Genomic DNA, 25190 nt, shown 5'->3' with positions numbered 1-25190 from the left:
GATATTGGAAGTTTTTTGTGGGCCCAAACATGTTTTTTGTATACTGATCGTCTCATATCAGCAATATTGATCAATTCGTACAGCTGCCTCGGCTAGGTTTTAATATTTGTTGTCTGTCTACTACATATAACGAAGGTTTTTTGTTTATGTATGTACATATGTAATGCAGAAATAGTTTAAACTACAAAGAAAACATTGTTACCCGTAAAGCTATTTCTTTTCGATTTTAAATCAGGGCAATGATTCGTTACCTACCCCATAATTTTTTCGTAATTGATCCAAAAACCTTATATATATTATATATTAATCCGTTCTAACCTAGCGAACTTTGTTTCCATAGTAATTTGTATGGAGCCAACAGCAGCCGCACGCGCAGCATTTAACACCAGCCGTTGTTGTTCCAATCCCAGAAAATGAATCCTTTTTGCAATTTAATTGCAATGGGCTCCGAGGTAAGGTCGATGAAATAGTGGAATTTATGAATCGGAAGAGGATCAAGGTCGCGACGGTGCACAGTGTTGCCGCTCTCATACAAATGTGGACAAAAATAGAAGGAGTTGACCTAGGTTGATGCATTTTTGCACAAGTACTTATAAGGGCATAGGAATACAAATTTTCAACTTTGGTCCATATCGGTTCAGATTCGGATATAGCCCCCATATATATCTTTCCCCGATTTTGCTATAAATCCCTCAATTTTTGATGAATAGCCTTCAAATTTAACATGGGATGTTTCCTCGGTCAACCTATTCAGGGACCTAAGAAAATATCACATGTCAAATTTGAAGGCTATTCGATTAAAATTGACGGAGTTATAGCAAAATCGGGGAAAGATATATATGGGAGTTATACCCAAATCTGAACCGATTTTTGTATAAATACGTAGAGCTACTCAAGGGCTTAAGAAAATATTAAATACTAGCAAAGTGCCCGCTACTTCGTATGCGGTTAATATACAAAACAAATAAACAATATATAATATAGAATGGTGGAAACATTTTGTGTACAAATACGTACCACTTTAGTTCGATTTTCGTACACCTACATATCAAGAGCAATCCACATTTTTTGAGATATTTTAATTGAGGTTCTCAGCGCAAATACGGCCTAACCCGACAACCGCCATCCTCATTTCCAGCTCTATCTGTTCCCCCAAAACCAATTATAGAACTATTTTGTACTTTACATGTAAATACATAAATACGAACCTCTTCCTATTATTTCAAAATTCCCTTTACACAATCAAAAAATGTACCAAATCCTGTGCCATTTACAACTTTTCGTATATTTATGGCACATGTTTCATAAATCGGACGTTATAATCAAATGATAACTTCCATATCTCAATCCTACACTTCAACAGTAATCTTAATTCCAAATTTCTTGATTCCAACTCTATCCGTTTGCTCAAATCCAAATTGTACCAAATTTAGTACTATATAGTACTTTTCCTACCCATTACTAAAAATTTCCAAAATTTTATCAATCCTACAATTCAACAGGTATTTTAATTCCAAACTTGGCAGCTACATCAGATCACCGAAATCCAAATTGTACCAAATTTGGTACCATTTAGTACTTTTCGTTGCCATAATTACGAATTTCCAAAAGTATCCCAATCCCACACTCCAATAGTAATCTTAATTCCAAATTTCACTATTCCAGCTCTATCCGATCACTTAAATTCATATTGTACCAAATTTGGTACCATTTATTACTTTTCGTACACAAAAGTACGAATTTCCAAAATACCTCTATCCTACACCCCGACTGTAATCCTAATTCTAAATTTCAGGATTCCAGCTCCATCCGTTCCCCCAAATCCAAATTGTACCTTATTTGGTACTATTTAGTACCTTTCGTACCCATATGTACGAATTTCGAAAACTACCTCCATATCTCAAACCTACGCTCCAACAGTAATAGTAATTCCAAATTTCAGAATTCCAACTTCTTCGGTTCGCCCAAATTCAAATTGTACCAAATTTAGTACCATTTAGTACTATTCGTACACATGAGTACACATTTTCAAAACCACCTCCTTATATCAACTCATCTTCTAAACCTTGATTTTCATTCCAAATTTTAGCTCTATCCGTTCAAGTAATACCAAATAGTACTAAATTTAGTAACTTTAAGTACTTTTCGTACACTTATAGTTCGAATTTCCAAAAACCATTTGGTACACCTTTCTAGCTCTCCATCAGTGAACCTCATTCCAAATTACAGAATTCTAGCTCTTCGCGTTTGCCTAATACAAAGGGTACCATATTTAGTACCTTTTAGTACAGTTCTAGTTCGAATTTCCAAAAATCCAGCCTTATCTGACACCTTCGGACCAAGAGTGACCCTTACCCAAAATTTCATGATTCTAGCTTTAGACTGGGCGTTGATTATCAGTCAGTCAGTGAGTCAGTGAATCAGTGAGTCAGTGAGTCATCATTACTGAACTCTTTCATAAGTATAGATTAAATTTGAAGGCTATTCGATCAACATTGACCGAGTTATAGCAAAATCGGGGAAAGATATATATGAGGGCTATATCCAAATCTGAACCGATTTTTGTGAAAATAACACAAATTAATTTTCAAGGCTATTCGATCAAAATTGAACAAATTGTAGCAAAATCGGGAAAAGATACATATGGGGGCTATATAAAATCTGAACCGATATATCTCAGAAGGTTGCAGGGATGGGCAGAATGTTTTTACACATTTCGCTTCGGAAGATATGTCCAATTAACGGAAATCAAGAGCCAAGGTGGCAATCAAAAGATATACTCTACGAAATTTTAAGAATTTATACTTTTTTTTATCAAATTTAAATTTTTAGTTCTTGATAACGGTTCTTTGCCCATGTGGAGTTGATGTAAACTATTTGTACTAAAATTTTTTATTTATGGCCCACCCATCAAATCCCCATCCAAAACTTTTAATATTATCAACAAACTTTTTGGAAAATCTTATTTTAAATGTCGTCCAATTTTCATATGATTATCGCTTTAGATTATCTGGGAAATATTTTTCATATTTAATGAGCTATAACTTCCTTATGGGCGCACATATCGACAAAATTCTTTCGTTGTATCGGATGTGTTTACTGTAAGAAAAAAAAACATAAACATATGTAAAAGTTAACATCACATTTTTTGATTTTTGCCCACGCGGCAACACTGTGCGGTGCAGAAAACCATGCTGAACGACCACAGCTCAGTACGTTGTGATGGTTACAACGTAATAAGGAAGGATCGCACCAGATGTGGAGGTGGGGGATTAGCTTTCCTTTTGCACCAGTCTGTTCAATACAGACGTATCTCACTTGACCCTGCCTCTAACGACCCGTACATGGAATGTATGGGGGTAGCAGTCAGGTGTGGAACTGCCGAGATAGAGTTGCTGAACGAATACATCCCGCGGAGAAATAGCTGTATCTCAGATTATAAGCCTGTTATTAGCCCGCTTTTAGAAGGTCATAATCGTCTGATCCTGTGTGACTTTAATGCGCATCATGAGATGTGGCATTCGGCCCTCGGAAACGACCAGAGGGGTATAGCGCTGGCTGAGCAGATTGATAGCTCTACGTTTTACTCGGTCAATGAGGACGCCCCTACCAGAATTAGAAGAGCGTGTCACAGTCCGCCAGACATAACCATCGTGTCACCTGGTCTGACAAATGACGTCACCTGGCAACCCGTCATTTCCCTTGGATCAGACCATCTCCCCATAATTGTCTCCATCAGCAGACCACCCGATTTCATCACCTCTGAACGCCGCACATTCGTCAATCATGGGAAAGCTGATTGTCCGAGTTTTAGAGAGTTCACCAATCACCGCTTCAGAGAATTGCCCAATACTTCTGAAAGGACGTTCCGAGACATCATCAATCCTGCAGCCTCTCGCCATATACCTGCTGGTCGAATACCCGAAGTAAGACCAAATTTCCCAGCAGAGACGATGGGATTAGCAAATGAGAGTGATGAGATTCGGCGAACCAACCCCGACGACCAAAGAGTCAGGGAGCTGACACTGGAAGTTAACAGGCTGATCGGCGAACATAAGCGGAACAAGCGGTTAAATCATCTGACGGGTTGCAACATTGGAGCCGGTGTAAGTAAATTGTGGACAACGGTTAAGTCACTCTCGAACCACGGAAGGAGGGATGACAGGACCTCAGTCACGTTTGGTGACGTTACGTTGACTGACCAGAATATGTGTGAAAGTTACTTCAATCGACAGTTTGTCGAGCACCCCGAGTGTGACAGGGCGCAGAGAAGAGTGTTACGTCGCATTAGATCTCTTCCTGCCTAGGATGAACCGCCACAGTTTACAATAGATGATGTTGCGAATGCCATCAGGAACGCTAAATCACCCAAAGCGTTGGGCCCTGGTGGAATTTCCATGGTAATGTTGAAACAGCTGGATGAGCCGGGAGTGGAGTATCTCACTAAAGTTCTCTACCTGTCGCTAGCCACCCTTATTGTTCCCGAAGCCAGGCAAGGATGCCAGCAAATGTGAATCGTACAGGCCGATTTCGCTTTTGTCACCTGTACCGAAGACCCTTGAGGCCTTAGTCCTCACAACCATTAGAAATAGCTATCAAGTTGCCGATCATCAGCATGGATTCCGTAAGCAGCACATCACGGCAACAGCGCTGCACGCCATCTCCACACATATTTGTCGAGGACTCAACCAGGATCGGCCGTGTGATAGAACAGTGATAGTGGAGATTGACTTATCAAAAGCCTTTGCTACTGTCAAGCACTCCACGCTGTTCGCGACATCGAGCAGACAACGCTCCGGCCAAGTCTGAAACGTTGAATAATCAACTATATGTGTGGTCGCCAGTCATATGTGGAATTCAGGAACAAGAAATCCAATCCCCGTAGAAACAGGGAGTTCCCCAAGAAGGGGTGATATCGCCGGAACTGTTTAACCTCTACCTTTCCTGTGGTAAGCTATGCGGCGCCAGTTTAGTCCCCGAATTTATGTGACACGCAGTGTGATAAGATTCAAGTTTGTCAGAACGCCGCCCAGAGAACAGAAACAGGGTGCCTCCTCAAATCTACAGTAGATCATTTACATGAGGAGACAACGATTCTTCCAGTACGACAACATAATGAGATGCTATCGTTGCAGTACCTGCTCGGGTGTTACCGTGAGAGCCATCCCAATCACCATCTGCTGGCCACCGATACACCCAGGCATATCAAGAAGAATATTCATGCTCTAGAGACGGAGGTCCAACAATATAGGAGAGAACCTCTAGATCAACAGGCATATCAGGCTAAGACAATAAGCAATTGTTAATTTTAAGAAAGAATTCAAAAAAATTGCTGGCATACAACTTGTTTTTATAAAATTTAAGCTGTTTATGCATCGGAAAAATATTTTAAAAATATGTACGTAATCTAAACATCGCGAAGATTTAAATGAAACCAAACAAGTAAAAAAGTATCAGTCGGCTTTGCCGACAGAGATATGCCCTCAGTCTGTGTATATTGAAACAATTTTTCCCAAAAACGTATGTATTTAGGGGGGTTTACAAATTTTGGGCGTTTGAACCGACAAAAATGTTGATTAGGATTAAAGATCAAAAGTTTTGCGGAGGAGATACTTAAAAGAATGGATCTCCAGCCATAACAAAAATTTTACCATCGTAATTGAGGCAGGGGATGCTAGTTGCTTCAACAATCAAAGTGATTCGATAGCAGGTCTTAAAGTGAACTTATTCGAAATTTTGTGTGGGAGGTACCGGATGGAGTGGACAAATATAGTCCATATTTGAACCTGATCTATATCTGGTAGATATATTAGGATGTGTAAAGTATGGACCAATTCGGCCACTCCCTTCAAGAGTTACCGTGCGAACAATTTTTCCGAACATTTTCGAACTTTTGTGGGGGAGGTACCGGAAGGAGTGGACCAATATAGCCCATCTTCGACCTTAATCTAAGCTTGCGCAAAATATTACGAAGCTCAAAATTTAAATCGAATCGGTTCATCCGTTCGATAGTTATCGTGCTCTCCAGCCAGCCAGACAGACGGACGGATATTGCTCAATCGACTCCAAATTGTCTGAAACACATTTCGTCCAAACATACATGGGGTCTAAAACCATTATTTCGATGAGGCACATTTTGCCCGTACGAAAGTGTATATACCCTCGTTAGCATAAATGCTGAGGGTATAAAAATATACAAATCTATTTAGCGGTTTGCATATTATAGCAAAAACAACAAAATATTGAGGGAATTTATAAAATTTTTGTAAGAGAAAATATTTTTTCAAATTTATTTTGTGAGTTAGTTGAGAAAAATGTAGGAAAATTAGGTCGGATTTATTCTTCTATTTCAGTTAAATTTCACGCAAAAATCACATTTTTTATTCTAATCACTTCTCGAGTACAAGCTAACATCTAGCGAAAGATATGGGTAACGTTCAAATAAATTTTTGGTTCCTTTGAATGGGGTATAATCTTCGAATAAAACTGTATCGTGTAATGTTCATTTTGAAATGCGTGTAAATAGCAAAATCCTCAAAATCCCTTGATGCGCCTGCGGTTTATCAATACGGCGAATTCTTCTCTTCTAATTTGTACGCATTTGCCAGAATTTACATCGGCGGCTAAGATGTAGCATCGCCTGCAGCGTAGTGTGCAAAAAACGGTATAACGCTTATAATTTGCAGAAAGTGCATACACTTTTTATGCGCATCCGATTTCACTATCATCCATGAAAAAATACATCGATCTAAACCTATATCGATAAAATACATCAAGAACCGTGGATGTAGCATCACACACTATTTTTGAGATAAATCGGATACAGCTCCCATGCCACTAATTTTTTTAAACCGCTGTTTTCGCAAAATCGCGAGAGATGTCTCACTTTCTTCCCAGCACAGTCAAAAGGATATTGTAAATACTGTACCCAAAAAAAGGGTTTTTCGAAAAAAATATCGCACTAAATTTTGGCCTTTGGCAGTGGATTGCTGTGATGCTGTGTGGGCTACATAGTCAATATACATTAGGCCTGCTCACACACATACAACACACATTTTGTTAATGTATTGGTTTTGAAACACAAACATTTTGATAGTTTCCCAACATACCTTTCAGTCTGATTTTATAAAATTTACGAAAAACAATTCGTATAAATACTAGGCCGGGGCGATTTGAAAACCTTCATGGGCCCTTGGCGTTTCTTATTCCTGGGATCGAACTGAGCAAAAAAGTCCACTGGAATTTGACTTTAAGTTTTTTATTGACGTTTTTTGGATATTTTGGCATATAACAGCCAAACCATTAAGATTTCCGATCCAACACAAAGACAAATAGCCAAGACAGTAATTGAAAACTCTCTAATACATCGCAAAAGCGTTGGAACGCTCCTTCAGGCAGTTTTGGCCTTAAAAATGTGCAAACTTTTCGGAAAATGTCGATAAATGACATTGTGCTACAAAATTTGACCTGAAAAGTATTCAAGTGTTCTGATGCAATTATATGGTGTTGGGATCCATGGACAACGACAATGCCTTTAGTTCGTTTGGGTCACTTCGTTTTATTTTTTTAAACCGGTAAAAGTAGTGAAAATCTGGGTTTCTTATATTTTCAAATTTAAACGGACATATCTTCTTATTTCACAACGGATTTCTAGTGATCCTTCTTCCTTTTAAAGGGATGAATAATATCTTTAGAACAAGTTATTATTTGTTTAAATCGGTTAACAAATGGCTAAGTTATAGTGGTTTAAGTCTGAAAACCCCCACAAAAAAACTATAACTGAATAGTTTATATGATTGTAAGTTCATTTTTCTGCTGCTTAATCTTACTCAGGGTCTATCCGTTGTAAGAATGTGTCGATGGTTTGTAACCACAAAGCTACATACTAAAGTTTGTTAGTTTTGCACGGTTTCATCAATCCTTGTCCTATAGGAATTTAGACGGCTGCGCTATCGCGAGCTTATTGAGCCAAAACTACTCTGGTTTGTCGTGGCAGCTGACGTTCCTCAGCTGCGATAGATGGGAGATGTACTACTATGTTGTTCTGCGCACTAGACACTACACATGGTGCACATGGGGGTTTTTAAAGCTTTAGGTAATTTTCTCATGACATATACATATACTTGCCCCTGAAAAAAAATTTACCTTTGTAATAAAGGGCTCGAATACAACCTGTTGCAATAAAAATTAAAAGCATTCGAGAGGAGGTCTTTGTACTGAAAATTTGTGTGGGATGTACCCTAAGAAATGGACCGATATAGTCCATATTCGACATAATTTATGCCTGATAGAAATATTGCGATGTTCAAAATATGGATCAAATCGGTTGCACCCTTCGCGAGTTATCGTGCGTACCATTTTAGCCAAGGAGTTGACCGATAAGGCCAATCTCCGAACGTTCACGAAGAACGTAGGGCACTAACAAAATTTCTCCATCTCTCTCTATCTATTGCTAGCATCTTGACTTGATTCCATGAAAGTTGACCAATCCATGTACACTTTCTCTTACGTATTTCGAAGAATAATGGTATGCAATTTGTCATTTGCCGTAAGGATTCGTTTGTTATCCAGTTTGGCCAGAAAATGCGTAATATTTGCCTGAGGCAGTGGTTTACAAAGGATTGTAACTTTTCTTGAATTAAAGCTCCATGTAGAGCAACCATATAGAAAACAGACTTGACGCTGCTGTTGAATATTTTAAGTTTAGTTTTCTTGGATCTCCATATTTTATGTAATTTCATAAATGCGGATTGCGCTTTATTCATACGGTCGTTTATTTCTTTCGTTGAGCCGCCATCTTGAGATATTGTACATCCGGGGTAATTGAATGAAGTTACATCTTCAATACCATTGATTGTACCATTGATTTGTACCATTGATTGTCATGGAGATTGTGACTTCTGAACAGATACGCATTAGTTAAGTATTGGTGAAATTTTTTCGTAATCCAACTTTATTTGCGTTTTCGAATAATTTTTAAGTTTTGATTCCATAAAGGTGGATTTGCGCTTTAGTAAACAAATGTCATCGGCGTAATCAATGTCACCAAGAAAACTGTTTAAGTTCCATCGTATACCTTCAGGAACTTGTGAATTTGTTTCTTCCATTAACCAGTCCAAAAGTATGGGGAATAGTGTGGGTGATAATACACATCCTTGTCTCACTTCCGCTGGGGCATTAAAGGGGTTGCTCTTCTTTCCATTAAAACGTACTTTATCCTGAGCTCCATTATATAGTTCTTGTATTAAGGCGACTATTTTTTCTGGAATACCTTTATTAATTAGGGTTAACCAGATAGCGTCACGAGAAACAGCGTCGAATTCACGTTCAAAATCAATAAAGAGCATATCATGGCACAAGTACCAAGGTAGTGGCATCGTAAAATGTAGAATATGTTACATCAAAACTTTCTTTTTGTTGTTTCGGAAATTACAACAAAAACAATTTGTTTATAAAGGGATTTGACTTTTCATATTCGATCAACTGGTGTGATACCACTACCTGGGTACTTGTGCCATGGAGGATATAAAGGGGGGTGGGTTTGTACTCTATCGATTGCTCAATTACAATGCGCAAGTTGGTTATATGATCTACGTACGAACGCGCCGGTCTAAACACTAATTGCTCTTTACGCAACGTCTCATCAATTACGGATTGGATTCTTTGTAGGATTAGGGTATCCAGTTTTTTTAGAGTGTTAGATCACCTTTTTTGGAATAGTAATAACAGTGCCTTCTTTCCAGTCGTTTGGACCTATACTTTAAAAGCTTTGCCTAACACACATCTGGGCCAACCGACTTACAATTTTTCATATTGTTCAATATAGATATAATTTCTGTTGTAGTTGGCGGATCGGTTGAAATAGATTTTCTGGGGTTGCCTCTTGTAATTAATATATCAGTTTCAGCTACGACCCTGTTAGTTGTCTGTGATTGCGATGTAAAATAATCACACCACCCCACAGTGGTCCAACTTGTATGGAAAAGAGTGCCAAAAATAGGTCTAATCGAGTTAACGCCTCGAAATTTTAAACATAGTTTTATAACGAGCCCAAAAGGGTGAAAAATGGATGTAGGTCCACATTTGAGTATAGCCCCCATATAAAGGTACCCCTCGATTTTTTATATTTTGACGATTTTAGCCAAATTTTCCAGTCGATTTGGGTTTAGGTGTAGCTCCCATATATATTCGGTAGTTTGACGATTTTAGCCAGATTTTCTTACCGAGTTGGCTGTAATTTTGTATTTTGACTTCTGAGGAAAGATCATACGTCCGTGCAAAAAATGTTCAATATAGGTTCACGTTTCGGTATAGCTCCCATATAACCGTACCTCCCGATTTTCGGAATTTTGGCGATTTTGCAGGCGTGGTATAAGGGAAATAACTTACAGGGTTGCAGATGGTGGCACCTGGATTTTTTTTATCGTATACCAGAAACTTGCCCCTGTATTAAAAAAAAACTATGGACTTACCCTTACGGGGAACTGGGTTGCCCTTTTCTTTTTTATTCTTTTATCAGAAGCAAGCAAGGCAAGCAGGCGAGGCAGCTTATATACGCAGGCCTTGAAGGCCTCGACACATAAGAAGCATGGCATTCTTGCTGAAGTCATATCTGATAAATGACTAATAAAAAGATTTCAGAATCACATTTGAATTAGGTCGATCTTGGTCTTTAGTCATTTACCAGATATGACTTAAGCAAGAATGCCATGCTTCTTATGTGTCGAGGCCTTTAGAAAACGAATTTTGAATTTGTTTTTTCGTGAGAATATTGTCAATGCCATTAGCTATAAGGGCCAGAACAGAATCAATCGTCGCTTGCTTTGCTTGCTTCCCCAAATGTCAAATTATAAAGGAATGCCAGAGCCTCTTCGCAAATCCGACTGCGTTCTTCTTTAGGAGGCTCTGGCATTCCTTTATAATTTGACATTTGGGAAGCAAGCAAAGCAAGCGACGATTGATTCTGTTTCTACCTTAAGTTTCATTTTATAAATTGTACATTACCTCTTAAAACGGACGGAACCACACACAGTGCACCGGACTAGTTGTTCTTCGGTAGTCGTAAGGTCTGAACCATCGTTGGCCTTTAAATTACAGTACCTCTAATGTTATTGCCGCACAGTTGTTTAATAGCAGTGTATACGCCCCTTAAATTCCCAGTATTCGATGCTTGTTGGGCTTCATTTGCTATTTCATTTAGGTATCTCCCACGGTCATTACCGATCTTATATGTCACTTTACCGGCTATTTTCCAAGGTATGCAATTCGCACTTCTGTTTTGGTACCTAGACATTTGGATCGAAGTTTTTTTGCGGTTGTGAAGTTTTTTTGCGGTTTTGTATTTCCTTCCATGTTTCTGCTCCAATCCAGGGTTTTGTATTTGTGGACTTGATACCGAGAACAGTTTTTGCTGATGTTTTGCAAGCTTGTTTGATGTCTTGCCAACTGTTCTGGAATTTTTCAGTAAACCGTGAATGTAGGCTTTGGTTGGGTCTGGGTCCTTGAGCCGCGCTATATTATATTTCTTATTCTTTTTTACTGAGCTACTTATTGCTGCTGGTCTCAATCGTAACGTTGCAACTACGAGGTTGTGATCACTATCGATCGATCGATGAACCTAGGAAAAGTTTGCTGGCCAAGAAGTGGTCAATTTGGTTCCTTGTATGGTGTCCCGGTGATTCCCATGTACATATATTTGTGGATTTTTTTGTGCTGGAATTTAGTCCCACCGATAAAAAGCCGATGTCGTGTGCAGAAGTCAACCAGTCTGTCTGCATTGTTATTTCGAACGTCTCCAAGGCCGTTTTTTTCACATGACCGATTGCAGGCCGAGTCGCCTACTAACTCTAGTTATCAACAAACGGTTGTCTGCTTGATATTACCAGGGAATACTTGATATAAAATCGGAAGTAGTGAGCAGCTTGGAAAATTTTACAAATTAATCATCTCTGGACACTCCCAAGTAAGTGCCGATCAGAGACTTTCCGTACTGAAGTACACACTATGTATGCTTATTATTATACTTGTTAAATATACCAATCTCTATTAATAGTTTTCTTCATAATACCTAATTTTTTTGCAGGATGTTTGTTTTTTTATAATAGGTATTCATCCTTTAATCAATTTGATCGCCATAGAAATTTCACAACATTTTTCTTAATTTTTGTTACTTCTGTTAGAGTCTGACACATTGACAGCTCCTATCTATGCATTTCGAGTATGACCATGCGAGCATAATTGCACCTGTTATTTATTTACGACTTTAGATTAGATTAATTACTTAACTAATTGAACGATTCAAACAAAAGAGCCATTAGTAGATCTATGCAGAGATAGTCCCAATTGGTAAACAATTACACACTCACACACAGATCATTGATGTTATCCTAGAGCTAATTCATGCCATTTGTGTGTGTCTGGTGTGAAGTGTTTTAAAACGCTGATAATCTGTTGATAGTCCAATTAACCAAGAACTTAGGCAGAATATTAAACACTGGCGGAGGCCCACACAAGAATTTTAACAGAAACACAAAGTGTAGTTGGTGTTTTAAACTGTCAAGCTGAAAGGAATCCTACATTTATCTATTTGTTGTTGTTGGTGTTGTCGTTGATTTTATATTTTCCAAATAATGGTTTTTAATATTGTTTGTGGCGGTGGTCATTCTTGGCCACGGCAAATGGCTTTGGTGTCTTTATTAAATGACAGACAAATAAAATAAAATATTTGTTTACATTTCTTAAATAACAACTCCATTAGTAAATGATGATGATGCCGATGCGGTTGACGATGGTGATGCCGTTGGAGATGGCGGCGACAATCATGGTAATGCCTGCCGCCTGCACCACAATCAACCACACATTTGCCAAGATTTCTTTTTTAGATTATATTAAGGATGTTGGAGTGGAATGTTGGTTGGTATCAGAGCTCATTGGTGTCTTCTTCAAATTGAATGCTCGTCCAGTGGTTGTTGTTGTTTGTCTGATAGTGTAAAATCATCTTTCGAGCATCACTAGTGTCCTCTCATCATCAAGCAAACACCAATACACCGCGCATTGTGTGGTCTGTTCTTCATTTTGATTTTTATTGGGTCACATTTCTCAAGATCAAAACCATAAACACCATTCCCACAATCACACACACTTCGTATATGGACATTGTATCCCATCATTTTCTATCCAAACACCCTATGTGGGAATTCCTTCCCAACATGTAATACACAATGAATGAATGCTATGCTGTTGTGGTGGAACATCACAGTATTGAATATTTTTCTTCATTCAACATTAAAATGATATGAAAAAGATAATTAAATGGAATTGTTCTTGGGTGTGGGAAAGTGGTTGTTGCTGTTGTAGTTGCTTGGGTGAGTGAGGGCGTGAATTGTCATTGTACAATCAATTTTTTTCTTTGTAAGGTGATAACAAATTGAAACCATTATCGAGTGGTTAGTTGAATAGTTTGTTTAATGTTATTTTTTGTTGTTGTTCGAATTTGTTATATTTTAAAATTTCTCTATTTCCACAGAAGGTCCGGTATGCTTTAGTATATCACGATCAATGCCATTGACCAGCAATGCCACTTCCAAATTTAAATGGGCCACATCGTCTTTGAGTTTGGCAACTGCCTTCTTAATGGTCATCACAAAGCCTGGAAAGGAAGAAAAGATAAATAAAAGCAAATAACCTTCAGATTATGCCTAGAGGTCTAATAGTCGATGAAAAAATATTTTTAAAAAAATCCACGCCTAGAGGTCTTATAGTCGATAAAAAAATATTTTAAAAAAAATCCACGCCTAGAGGTCTAATAGTCGATGAAAAAATATTTTTAAAAAAATCCACGCCTAGATGTCTTATAGTCGATGAAAAAATATTTTAAAAAAAATCCACGCCTAGAGGTCTAATAGTCGATGAAAAAATATTTTTAAAAAAATCCACGCCTAGAGGTCTAATAGTCGATGAAAAAATATTTTAAAAAAAATCCACGCCTAGAGGTCTAATAGTCGATGAAAAAATATTTTTAAAAAAATCCACGCCTAGAGGTCTAATAGTCGATGAAAAAATATTTTTAAAAAAATCCACGCCTAGAGGTCTAATAGTCGATGAAAAAATATTTTTAAAAAAATCCACGCCTAGAGGTCTAATAGTCGATGAAAAAATATTTTTAAAAAAATCCACGCCTAGAGGTCTAATAGTCGATGAAAAAATATTTTTAAAAAAATCCACGCCTAGAGGTCTAATAGTCGATGAAAAAATATTTTTAAAAAAATCCACGCCTAGAGGTCTAATAGTCGATGAAAAAATATTTTTAAAAAAATCCACGCCTAGAGGTCTAATAGTCGATGAAAAAATATTTTTAAAAAAATCCACGCCTAGAGGTCTAATAGTCGATGAAAAAATATTTTTAAAAAAATCCACGCCTAGAGGTCTAATAGTCGATGAAAAAATATTTTTAAAAAAATCCATTTTTAAAAAAATCCACGCCTAGAGGTCTAATAGTCGATGAAAAAATATTTTTAAAAAAATCCACGCCTAGAGGTCTAATAGTCGATGAAAAAATATTTTTAAAAAAATCCACGCCTAGAGGTCTTATAGTCGATGAAAAAATATTTTAAAAAAAATCCACGCCTAGAGGTCTAATAGTCGATGAAAAATTATTTTTAAAAAAATCCACGCCTAGAGGTCTAATAGTCGATGAAAAAATATTTTTAAAAAAATCCACGCCTAGAGGTCTAATAGTCGATGAAAAAATATTTTTAAAAAAATCCACGCCTAGAGGTCTAATAGTCGATGAAAAAATATTTTTAAAAAAATCCACGCCTAGAGGTCTAATAGTCGATGAAAAAATATTTTTAAAAAAATCCACGCCTAGAGGTCTAATAGTCGATGAAAAAATATTTTTAAAAAAATCCATTTTTAAAAAAATCCACGCCTAGAGGTCTAATAGTCGATGAAAAAATATTTTTAAAAAAATCCACGCCTAGAGGTCTAATAGTCGATGAAAAAATATTTTTAAAAAAATCCATTTTTAAAAAAATCCACGCCTAGAGGTCTAATAGTCGATGAAAAAATATTTTTAAAAAAATCCACGCCTAGAGGTCTAATAGTCGATGAAAAAATATTTTTAAAAAAATCCATTTTTAAAAAAATCCACGCCTAGAGGTCTAATAGTCGATGAAAAAATATTTTTAAAAAAATCCATTTTTAAAAAAATCCACGCCTAGAGGTCTAATAGTCGATGAAAAAATATTTTTAAAAAAATCCATTTTTAAAAAAATCCACGCCTAGAGGTCTAATAGTCGATGAAAAAATATTTTTAAAAAAATCCACGCCTAGAGGTCTAATAGTCGATGAAAAAATATTTTTAAAAAAATCCATTTTTAAAAAAATCCACGCCTAGAGGTCTAATAGTCGATGAAAAAATATTTTTAAAAAAATCCACGCCTAGAGGTCTAATAGTCGATGAAAAAATATTTTTAAAAAAATCCATTTTTAAAAAAATCCATTTTTAAAAAAATCCACGCCTAGAGGTCTAATAGTCGATGAAAAAATATTTTTAAAAAAATCCATTTTTAAAAAAATCCACGCCTAGAGGTCTAATAGTCGATGAAAAAATATTTTTAAAAAAATCCACGCCTAGAGGTCTAATAGTCGATGAAAAAATATTTTTAAAAAAATCCACGCCTAGAGGTCTAATAGTCGATGAAAAAATATTTTTAAAAAAATCCACGCCTAGAGGTCTAATAGTCGATGAAAAAATATTTTTAAAAAAATCCATTTTTAAAAAAATCCACGCCTAGAGGTCTAATAGTCGATGAAAAAATATTTTTAAAAAAATCCATTTTTAAAAAAATCCACGCCTAGAGGTCTAATAGTCGATGAAAAAATATTTTTAAAAAAATCCACGCCTAGAGGTCTAATAGTCGATGAAAAAATATTTTTAAAAAAATCCATTTTTAAAAAAATCCACGCCTAGAGGTCTAATAGTCGATGAAAAAATATTTTTAAAAAAATCCACGCCTAGAGGTCTAATAGTCGATGAAAAAATATTTTTAAAAAAATCCACGCCTAGAGGTCTAATAGTCGATGAAAAAATATTTTTAAAAAAATCCACGCCTAGAGGTCTAATAGTCGATGAAAAAATATTTTTAAAAAAATCCACGCCTAGAGGTCTAATAGTCGATGAAAAAATATTTTTAAAAAAATCCATTTTTAAAAAAATCCACGCCTAGAGGTCTAATAGTCGATGAAAAAATATTTTTAAAAAAATCCATTTTTAAAAAAATCCACGCCTAGAGGTCTAATAGTCGATGAAAAAATATTTTTAAAAAAATCCACGCCTAGAGGTCTAATAGTCGATGAAAAAATATTTTTAAAAAAATCCATTTTTAAAAAAATCCACGCCTAGAGGTCTAATAGTCGATGAAAAAATATTTTTAAAAAAATCCACGCCTAGAGGTCTAATAGTCGATGAAAAAATATTTTTAAAAAAATCCATTTTTAAAAAAATCCACGCCTAGAGGTCTAATAGTCGATGAAAAAATATTTTTAAAAAAATCCATTTTTAAAAAAATCCACGCCTAGAGGTCTAATAGTCGATGAAAAAATATTTTTAAAAAAATCCACGCCTAGAGGTCTAATAGTCGATGAAAAAATATTTTTAAAAAAATCCATTTTTAAAAAAATCCACGCCTAGAGGTCTAATAGTCGATGAAAAAATATTTTTAAAAAAATCCACGCCTAGAGGTCTAATAGTCGATGAAAAAATATTTTTAAAAAAATCCATTTTTAAAAAAATCCACGCCTAGAGGTCTAATAGTCGATGAAAAAATATTTTTAAAAAAATCCACGCCTAGATGTCTAATAGTCGATGAAAAAATATTTTTAAAAAAATCCATTTTTAAAAAAATCCACGCCTAGAGGTCTAATAGTCGATGAAAAAATATTTTTAAAAAAATCCATTTTTAAAAAAATCCACGCCTAGAGGTCTAATAGTCGATGAAAAAATATTTTTAAAAAAATCCACGCCTAGAGGTCTAATAGTCGATGAAAAAATATTTTTAAAAAAATCCACGCCTAGAGGTCTAATAGTCGATGAAAAAATATTTTTAAAAAAATCCACGCCTAGAGGTCTAATAGTCGATGAAAAAATATTTTTAAAAAAATCCATTTTTAAAAAAATCCACGCCTAGAGGTCTAATAGTCGATGAAAAAATATTTTTAAAAAAATCCACGCCTAGAGGTCTAATAGTCGATGAAAAAATATTTTTAAAAAAATCCATTTTTAAAAAAATCCACGCCTAGAGGTCTAATAGTCGATGAAAAAATATTTTTAAAAAAATCCACGCCTAGAGGTCTAATAGTCGATGAAAAAATATTTTTAAAAAAATCCATTTTTAAAAAAATCCACGCCTAGAGGTCTAATAGTCGATGAAAAAATATTTTTAAAAAAATCCACGCCTAGAGGTCTAATAGTCGATGAAAAAATATTTTTAAAAAAATCCATTTTTAAAAAAATCCACGCCTAGAGGTCTAATAGTCGATGAAAAAATATTTTTAAAAAAATCCACGCCTAGAGGTCTAATAGTCGATGAAAAAATATTTTTAAAAAAATCCATTTTTAAAAAAATCCACGCCTAGAGGTCTAATAGTCGATGAAAAAATATTTTTAAAAAAATCCACGCCTAGAGGTCTAATAGTCGATGAAAAAATATTTTTAAAAAAATCCATTTTTAAAAAAATCCACGCCTAGAGGTCTAATAGTCGATGAAAAAATATTTTTAAAAAAATCCACGCCTAGAGGTCTAATAGTCGATGAAAAAATATTTTTAAAAAAATCCATTTTTAAAAAAATCCACGCCTAGAGGTCTAATAGTCGATGAAAAAATATTTTTAAAAAAATCCACGCCTAGAGGTCTAATAGTCGATGAAAAAATATTTTTAAAAAAATCCATTTTTAAAAAAATCCACGCCTAGAGGTCTAATAGTCGATGAAAAAATATTTTTAAAAAAATCCACGCCTAGAGGTCTAATAGTCGATGAAAAAATATTTTTAAAAAAATCCATTTTTAAAAAAATCCACGCCTAGAGGTCTAATAGTCGATGAAAAAATATTTTTAAAAAAATCCACGCCTAGAGGTCTAATAGTCGATGAAAAAATATTTTTAAAAAAATCCATTTTTAAAAAAATCCACGCCTAGAGGTCTAATAGTCGATGAAAAAATATTTTTAAAAAAATCCACGCCTAGAGGTCTAATAGTCGATGAAAAAATATTTTTAAAAAAATCCACGCCTAGAGGTCTAATAGTCGATGAAAAAATATTTTTAAAAAAATCCACGCCTAGAGGTCTAATAGTCGATGAAAAAATATTTTTAAAAAAATCCATTTTTAAAAAAATCCACGCCTAGAGGTCTAATAGTCGATGAAAAAATATTTTTAAAAAAATCCATTTTTAAAAAAATCCACGCCTAGAGGTCTAATAGTCGATGAAAAAATATTTTTAAAAAAATCCACGCCTAGAGGTCTAATAGTCGATGAAAAAATATTTTTAAAAAAATCCATTTTTAAAAAAATCCACGCCTAGAGGTCTAATAGTCGATGAAAAAATATTTTTAAAAAAATCCACGCCTAGAGGTCTAATAGTCGATGAAAAAATATTTTTAAAAAAATCCACGCCTAGAGGTCTAATAGTCGATGAAAAAATATTTTTAAAAAAATCCACGCCTAGAGGTCTAATAGTCGATGAAAAAATATTTTTAAAAAAATCCACGCCTAGAGGTCTAATAGTCGATGAAAAAATATTTTTAAAAAAATCCATTTTTAAAAAAATCCACGCCTAGAGGTCTAATAGTCGATGAAAAAATATTTTTAAAAAAATCCATTTTTAAAAAAATCCACGCCTAGAGGTCTAATAGTCGATGAAAAAATATTTTTAAAAAAATCCACGCCTAGAGGTCTAATAGTCGATGAAAAAATATTTTTAAAAAAATCCATTTTTAAAAAAATCCACGCCTAGAGGTCTAATAGTCGATGAAAAAATATTTTTAAAAAAATCCACGCCTAGAGGTCTAATAGTCGATGAAAAAATATTTTTAAAAAAATCCATTTTTAAAAAAATCCACGCCTAGAGGTCTAATAGTCGATGAAAAAATATTTTTAAAAAAATCCATTTTTAAAAAAATCCACGCCTAGAGGTCTAATAGTCGATGAAAAAATATTTTTAAAAAAATCCACGCCTAGAGGTCTAATAGTCGATGAAAAAATATTTTTAAAAAAATCCATTTTTAAAAAAATCCACGCCTAGAGGTCTAATAGTCGATGAAAAAATATTTTTAAAAAAATCCACGCCTAGAGGTCTAATAGTCGATGAAAAAATATTTTTAAAAAAATCCATTTTTAAAAAAATCCACGCCTAGAGGTCTAATAGTCGATGAAAAAATATTTTTAAAAAAATCCACGCCTAGATGTCTAATAGTCGATGAAAAAATATTTTTAAAAAAATCCATTTTTAAAAAAATCCACGCCTAGAGGTCTAATAGTCGATGAAAAAATATTTTTAAAAAAATCCATTTTTAAAAAAATCCACGCCTAGAGGTCTAATAGTCGATGAAAAAATATTTTTAAAAAAATCCACGCCTAGAGGTCTAATAGTCGATGAAAAAATATTTTTAAAAAAATCCACGCCTAGAGGTCTAATAGTCGATGAAAAAATATTTTTAAAAAAATCCACGCCTAGAGGTCTAATAGTCGATGAAAAAATATTTTTAAAAAAATCCATTTTTAAAAAAATCCACGCCTAGAGGTCTAATAGTCGATGAAAAAATATTTTTAAAAAAATCCACGCCTAGAGGTCTAATAGTCGATGAAAAAATATTTTTAAAAAAATCCACGCCTAATAGTCGATGAAAAAATAGGTCTAATAGTCGATGAAAAAATATTTTTAAAAAAATCCACGCCTAGAGGTCTAATAGTCGATGAAAAAATATTTTTAAAAAAATCCACGCCTAATAGTCGATGAAAAAATAGGTCTAATAGTCGATGAAAAAATATTTTTAAAAAAATCCACGCCTAGAGGTCTAATAGTCGATGAAAAAATATTTTTAAAAAAATCCACGCCTAGAGGTCTAATAGTCGATGAAAAAATATTTTTAAAAAAATCCACGCCTAGAGGTCTAATAGTCGATGAAAAAATATTTTTAAAAAAATCCACGCCTAGAGGTCTAATAGTCGATGAAAAAATATTTTTAAAAAAATCCACGCCTAGAGGTCTAATAGTCGATGAAAAAATATTTTTAAAAAAATCCACGCCTAGAGGTCTAATAGTCGATGAAAAAATATTTTTAAAAAAATCCACGCCTAGAGGTCTAATAGTCGATGAAAAAATATTTTTAAAAAAATCCACGCCTAGAGGTCTAATAGTCGATGAAAAAATATTTTTAAAAAAATCCACGCCTAGAGGTCTAATAGTCGATGAAAAAATATTTTTAAAAAAATCCACGCCTAGAGGTCTAATAGTCGATGAAAAAATATTTTTAAAAAAATCCACGCCTAGAGGTCTAATAGTCGATGAAAAAATATTTTTAAAAAAATCCACGCCTAGAGGTCTAATAGTCGATGAAAAAATATTTTTAAAAAAATCCACGCCTAGAAGTCTAATAGTCGATGAAAAAATATTTTTAAAAAAATCCACGCCTAGAGGTCTAATAGTCGATGAAAAAATATTTTTAAAAAAATCCACGCCTAGAGGTCTAATAGTCGATGAAAAAATATTTTTAAAAAAATCCACGCCTAGAGGTCTAATAGTCGATGAAAAAATATTTTTAAAAAAATCCACGCCTAGAGGTCTAATAGTCGATGAAAAAATATTTTTAAAAAAATCCACGCCTAGAGGTCTAATAGTCGATGAAAAAATATTTTTAAAAAAATCCACGCCTAGAGGTCTAATAGTCGATGAAAAAATATTTTTAAAAAAATCCACGCCTAGAGGTCTAATAGTCGATGAAAAAATATTTTTAAAAAAATCCACGCCTAGAGGTCTAATAGTCGATGAAAAAATATTTTTAAAAAAATCCACGGCTAGATGTCTAATAGTCGATGAAAAAATATTTTTAAAAAAATCCACGCCTAGAGGTCTAATAGTCGATGAAAAAATATTTTTAAAAAAATCCACGCCTAGAGGTCTAATAGTCGATGAAAAAATATTTTTAAAAAAATCCACGCCTAGAGGTCTAATAGTCGATGAAAAAATATTTTTAAAAAAATCCACGCCTAGAGGTCTAATAGTCGATGAAAAAATATTTTTAAAAAAATCCACGCCTAGAGGTCTAATAGTCGATGAAAAAATATTTTTAAAAAATCCACGCCTAGAGGTCTAATAGTCGATGAAAAAATATTTTGAAAAAAAATCCACGCCTAGAGGTCTAATAGTCGATGAATAAATATTTTTAAAAAAATCCACGCCTGGAGGTCTAATAGTCGATGAAAAAATATTTTGAAAAAAAATCCACGCCTAGAGGTCTAATAGTCGATGAAAAAATATTTTTTAAAAAAAAAATCCACGCCTAGAGGTCTAATAGTCGATGAAAAAATATTTTTAAAAAAATCCACGCCTAGAGGTCTAATAGTCGATGAAAAAATATTTTTAAAAAAATCCACGCCTAGAGGTCTAATAGTCGATGAAAAAATATTTTTAAAAAAATCCACGCCTAGAGGTCTAATAGTCGATGAAAAAATATTTTTAAAAAATCCACGCCTAGAGGTCTAATAGTCGATGAAAAAATATTTTGAAAAAAAATCCACGCCTAGAGGTCTAATAGTCGATGAATAAATATTTTTAAAAAAATCCACGCCTGGAGGTCTAATAGTCGATGAAAAAATATTTTGAAAAAAAATCCACGCCTAGAGGTCTAATAGTCGATGAAAAAATATTTTGAAAAAAATTCACGCCTAGAGGTCTAATAGTCGATGAAAAAATATTTTTTAAAAAAAAAATCCACGCCTAGAGGTCTAATAGTCGATGAAAAAATATTTTTAAAAAAATCCTCACCTAGAGATCTTTGAAAAAATATTTTAAAAAATCCACGCCTAGAAGTCTGATAGTCGATGAAAAAACATTTAAAAAAGCCAGGCCTAGAGGTCTTTGAAAATATATTAAAAACAAATCCACGGCTAGTGGTCTTTGAAAAAATATTTTAAAATCCACGCCTAGAGGTCTGTCTGAATGTCGATGAAAAAATATTTTAAAATCCACGCCTAGAGGTCTGTCTGATTGTCGATGAAAAAAATATTTTAAAATCCATGCCTAGAGGTCTGTCTGAATGTCGATGAAAAAAATATTTTAAAATCCACGCCTAGAGGTCTGTCTGATTGTCGATGAAAAAAATATTTTAAAATCCACGCCTAGAGGTCTGTCTGATTGTCGATGAAAAAAATATTTTAAAATCCACGCCTAGAGGTCTGTCTGATTGTCGATGAAAAAATATTTTAAAATCCACGCCTAGAGGTCTGTCTGATTTTCGATGAAAAAAATATTTTAAAATCCACGCCTAGAGGTCTGTCTGATTGTCGATGAAAAAAATATTTTAAAATCCACGCCTAGAGGTCTGTCTGATTGTCGATGAAAAACATATTTTAAAATCCACACCTAGAGGTCTGTCCGATTGTCGATGAAAAAAATATTTTAAAAAAATATTTTAAAATCCACGCCTAGAGGTCTAATAATCAATGAAAAATATTTCAAAAAAATCCACGCGTAGAGGTCTGATAGTCAATGAAAAATATTTTTTTTTTTTTTTTTTGTTTTAAATCCACGCCTAGAGGTCTTAAAGTCGATGAAAAAATATTTTTTTAAAAGAATCTACGCCTAGAAGTCGATAAAATATTTCTTAGAAATCCACGCTTAGAGATCGAGTGGACCGATGTGGCCAAATCGGTTGATCCGTTCAAGTGTTATCGTACACACCAGACAGGTGGACAGAACTGAATCGACTCCAAAGTTTCTGAAATTTCCTTCATACTTGGTGTCCAATGTTCTACTTACTACTATCCGACATCATTTGCCCTCTGCGTTCCATTTCTGCCTTCTTATTATCATTTTCAGCTATCACAGATTTCAGTTGTTCCACCGAGCGTTCAGTTTCCTCCAAAACTTGATTATGGGCATATTGGATATTTGATAATTCAATCGAGACATCTTTATATTGGGTTATCAGGTTGTGCAACTCATTATTCAGATGTTTTTCACGACTTTCAATTTTCTCCAAACTGAAGGTAAATTCGTTGTGAAGTTTCTTCAATTCCAATTGAGTATTTTCAGTGGCCTAAAGAAACAACTTTTTTAGAAATAAATTAAAAAAAAATAAATAAATTTTTTATTCACCTCAGTTATACTTGATTTCAATGAATCCATTTGATTCATATGGGCCCTCCAATCACGTACATCACTCCTCACATACACCTTTAGCTGAGGCATTACCTGTTCAAATTCCAATCTCCACGCTTGTTGATCGGTTAGCTTGTCGGTAACCTGTAAACTATTTCCCTCATTGTCCAGTAGCGGATTATTATGTTGATGGGGGTGATGATGATTCCTTTTACGCTGTGACCATTGCCTCAGCGAATTTTGATTTAAATCCAATTCACTGTTATCATCATCACTCATTGCCTCATTCTGTTCATCTTCAATACGCTCCAAAATAATTTCAGCATTATCTTCCAAATAATCATTGGCTATTTCATCCTCTTGGGTAATGTGCAAACGTTGACAGGACATCTGCATTACCTTAATGGCCTGTGTGGCCAAAGTGTCTAGCACATAAATACACTGGGGTCCTGCACCACGTATTAGTCTTGTGGGGGTGAAATCAATACTGACATCCATCTCCTCCAAAACCCCCATAATTCGTTGTATAACATCATTGGGATCATCATATTCCTGTGGCCGTTGCATTGTCTTTCCCAACTTCTGACACAACCACCAACATATTATGGTAAACATAAAAAACTGCTCCCCAGGGTTGGTTGATTTGATGAAATAGAAACGTGACAAGGGTTTCATTTTCAGCTCACTTAACAAATTCTTTTCATAGTTTAGTAACTTTAATTTTTCCAATAAATCATCTGATTGAAAATTTAGCAAAGGCAAATTGCTGGGATCTGCTGAATTTGGGATATCTTCCATTTTCATTACGAAAAACAAAACACAGCGTTAGTATCAAAATAAAAATTCACTTTATATGGATGAAAACTATAGTCGAGTCTACTGAATTGTAATTGCCGTTACCAAGGCAACAAATTGTCAAATTTGTTCTCAAGCGACAAAGTAAAAAATGAACAAACGCAACGATGTGGCAATGCGAAATTGTAAACTAAGGGCCTGTTTATGTATGTCGATAAGAAAACGAATGCGCAAGAAAAACTACCAAATTTGAGTGTGTTTTTCAAATTTGTTTTTTGTTTTGAAGCAAAAGCAAATGAAATAACATTTCAAAAACTAAAGTTTGGGTGTCTTTCATGCGCACACATTTTCGTTTCGAAATACATAAACTGGGGGTAAAATTCCGTTACCAACTCGTGTGGTAAAGTATGGCAATTCTGCATTTTATATTAAAGTGTGGCATCTCCGTCCACGCAGTTAACAAATAAGATAAGTGATGGTAACTCTGACAAAAGGCAACAAGAAAGAAAACAGAAGTTAGTTGCTCGCGAAATCTTCAACACCACAGTTGTGGTAAATTGACCTAATTGTACTCCTTTTTACTAAATTAATATTAAATAAATAGTTGTTAAGAGAAGTGACTGTTCTTTATTTCAATAACACTAGATAAACTATAAAAGTATATCCTGGCAATGCTGTCAGTAGTCATGATAAATTAAGTTGGTTATGGCAACACTTTCTTTCATAAGCCACTATTCCCCAATAGATGGCGCCCCATCATATCAGAAGTGAAACATAAATAAAATATGTTCATAAATAGTCAAAGACAGTGAAGATAAAAAAATAATGAATAAACATCTTCTGAGTTTTTAGGACAGAAACCTATAGTAAGTTTACATTTACGAAATCCACTGGATTCCATACCTTAAACGTCAAGGGATATCCAATGGATTTCAGATGAGTTTTCATTTCGTAAATGTAAACCAAGCACTAGCTTCAGAGTGAATACTCTAATTTTTATGGTTCAGTAAGACCAAC

The 25190-nt window shown here is 34.3% G+C and overlaps 1 protein-coding gene across 1 annotated transcript; it reads right to left on the bottom strand.

The window, feature by feature from the left end:
• Positions 1-12642: 12642 nt before the first annotated feature.
• On the bottom strand, positions 12643-24287 carry IFT57 (intraflagellar transport 57). The gene is made up of 3 exons (XM_073971228.1): positions 23376-24287; positions 23037-23316; positions 12643-13648 (listed from the first exon to the last, which is right to left on the bottom strand). The coding sequence occupies exons 1-3, from the start codon at positions 24180-24182 to the stop codon at positions 13503-13505; spliced, it is 1233 nt and encodes a 410-aa protein (XP_073827329.1). The 5' UTR covers positions 24183-24287; the 3' UTR covers positions 12643-13502.
• Between the last annotated feature and the right edge of the window lie 903 nt (positions 24288-25190).

The sequence above is a fragment of the Musca autumnalis genome, unplaced genomic scaffold (genome assembly GCF_047663935.1).
Source record: "Musca autumnalis isolate F117 unplaced genomic scaffold, ASM4766393v1 scaffold_2, whole genome shotgun sequence".
NCBI classification, from domain to species: Eukaryota; Metazoa; Arthropoda; class Insecta; order Diptera; family Muscidae; genus Musca; species Musca autumnalis.
Note: the sequence above shows the minus strand (reverse complement) of the source record. Positions and strands in the feature narration are given on the sequence as shown.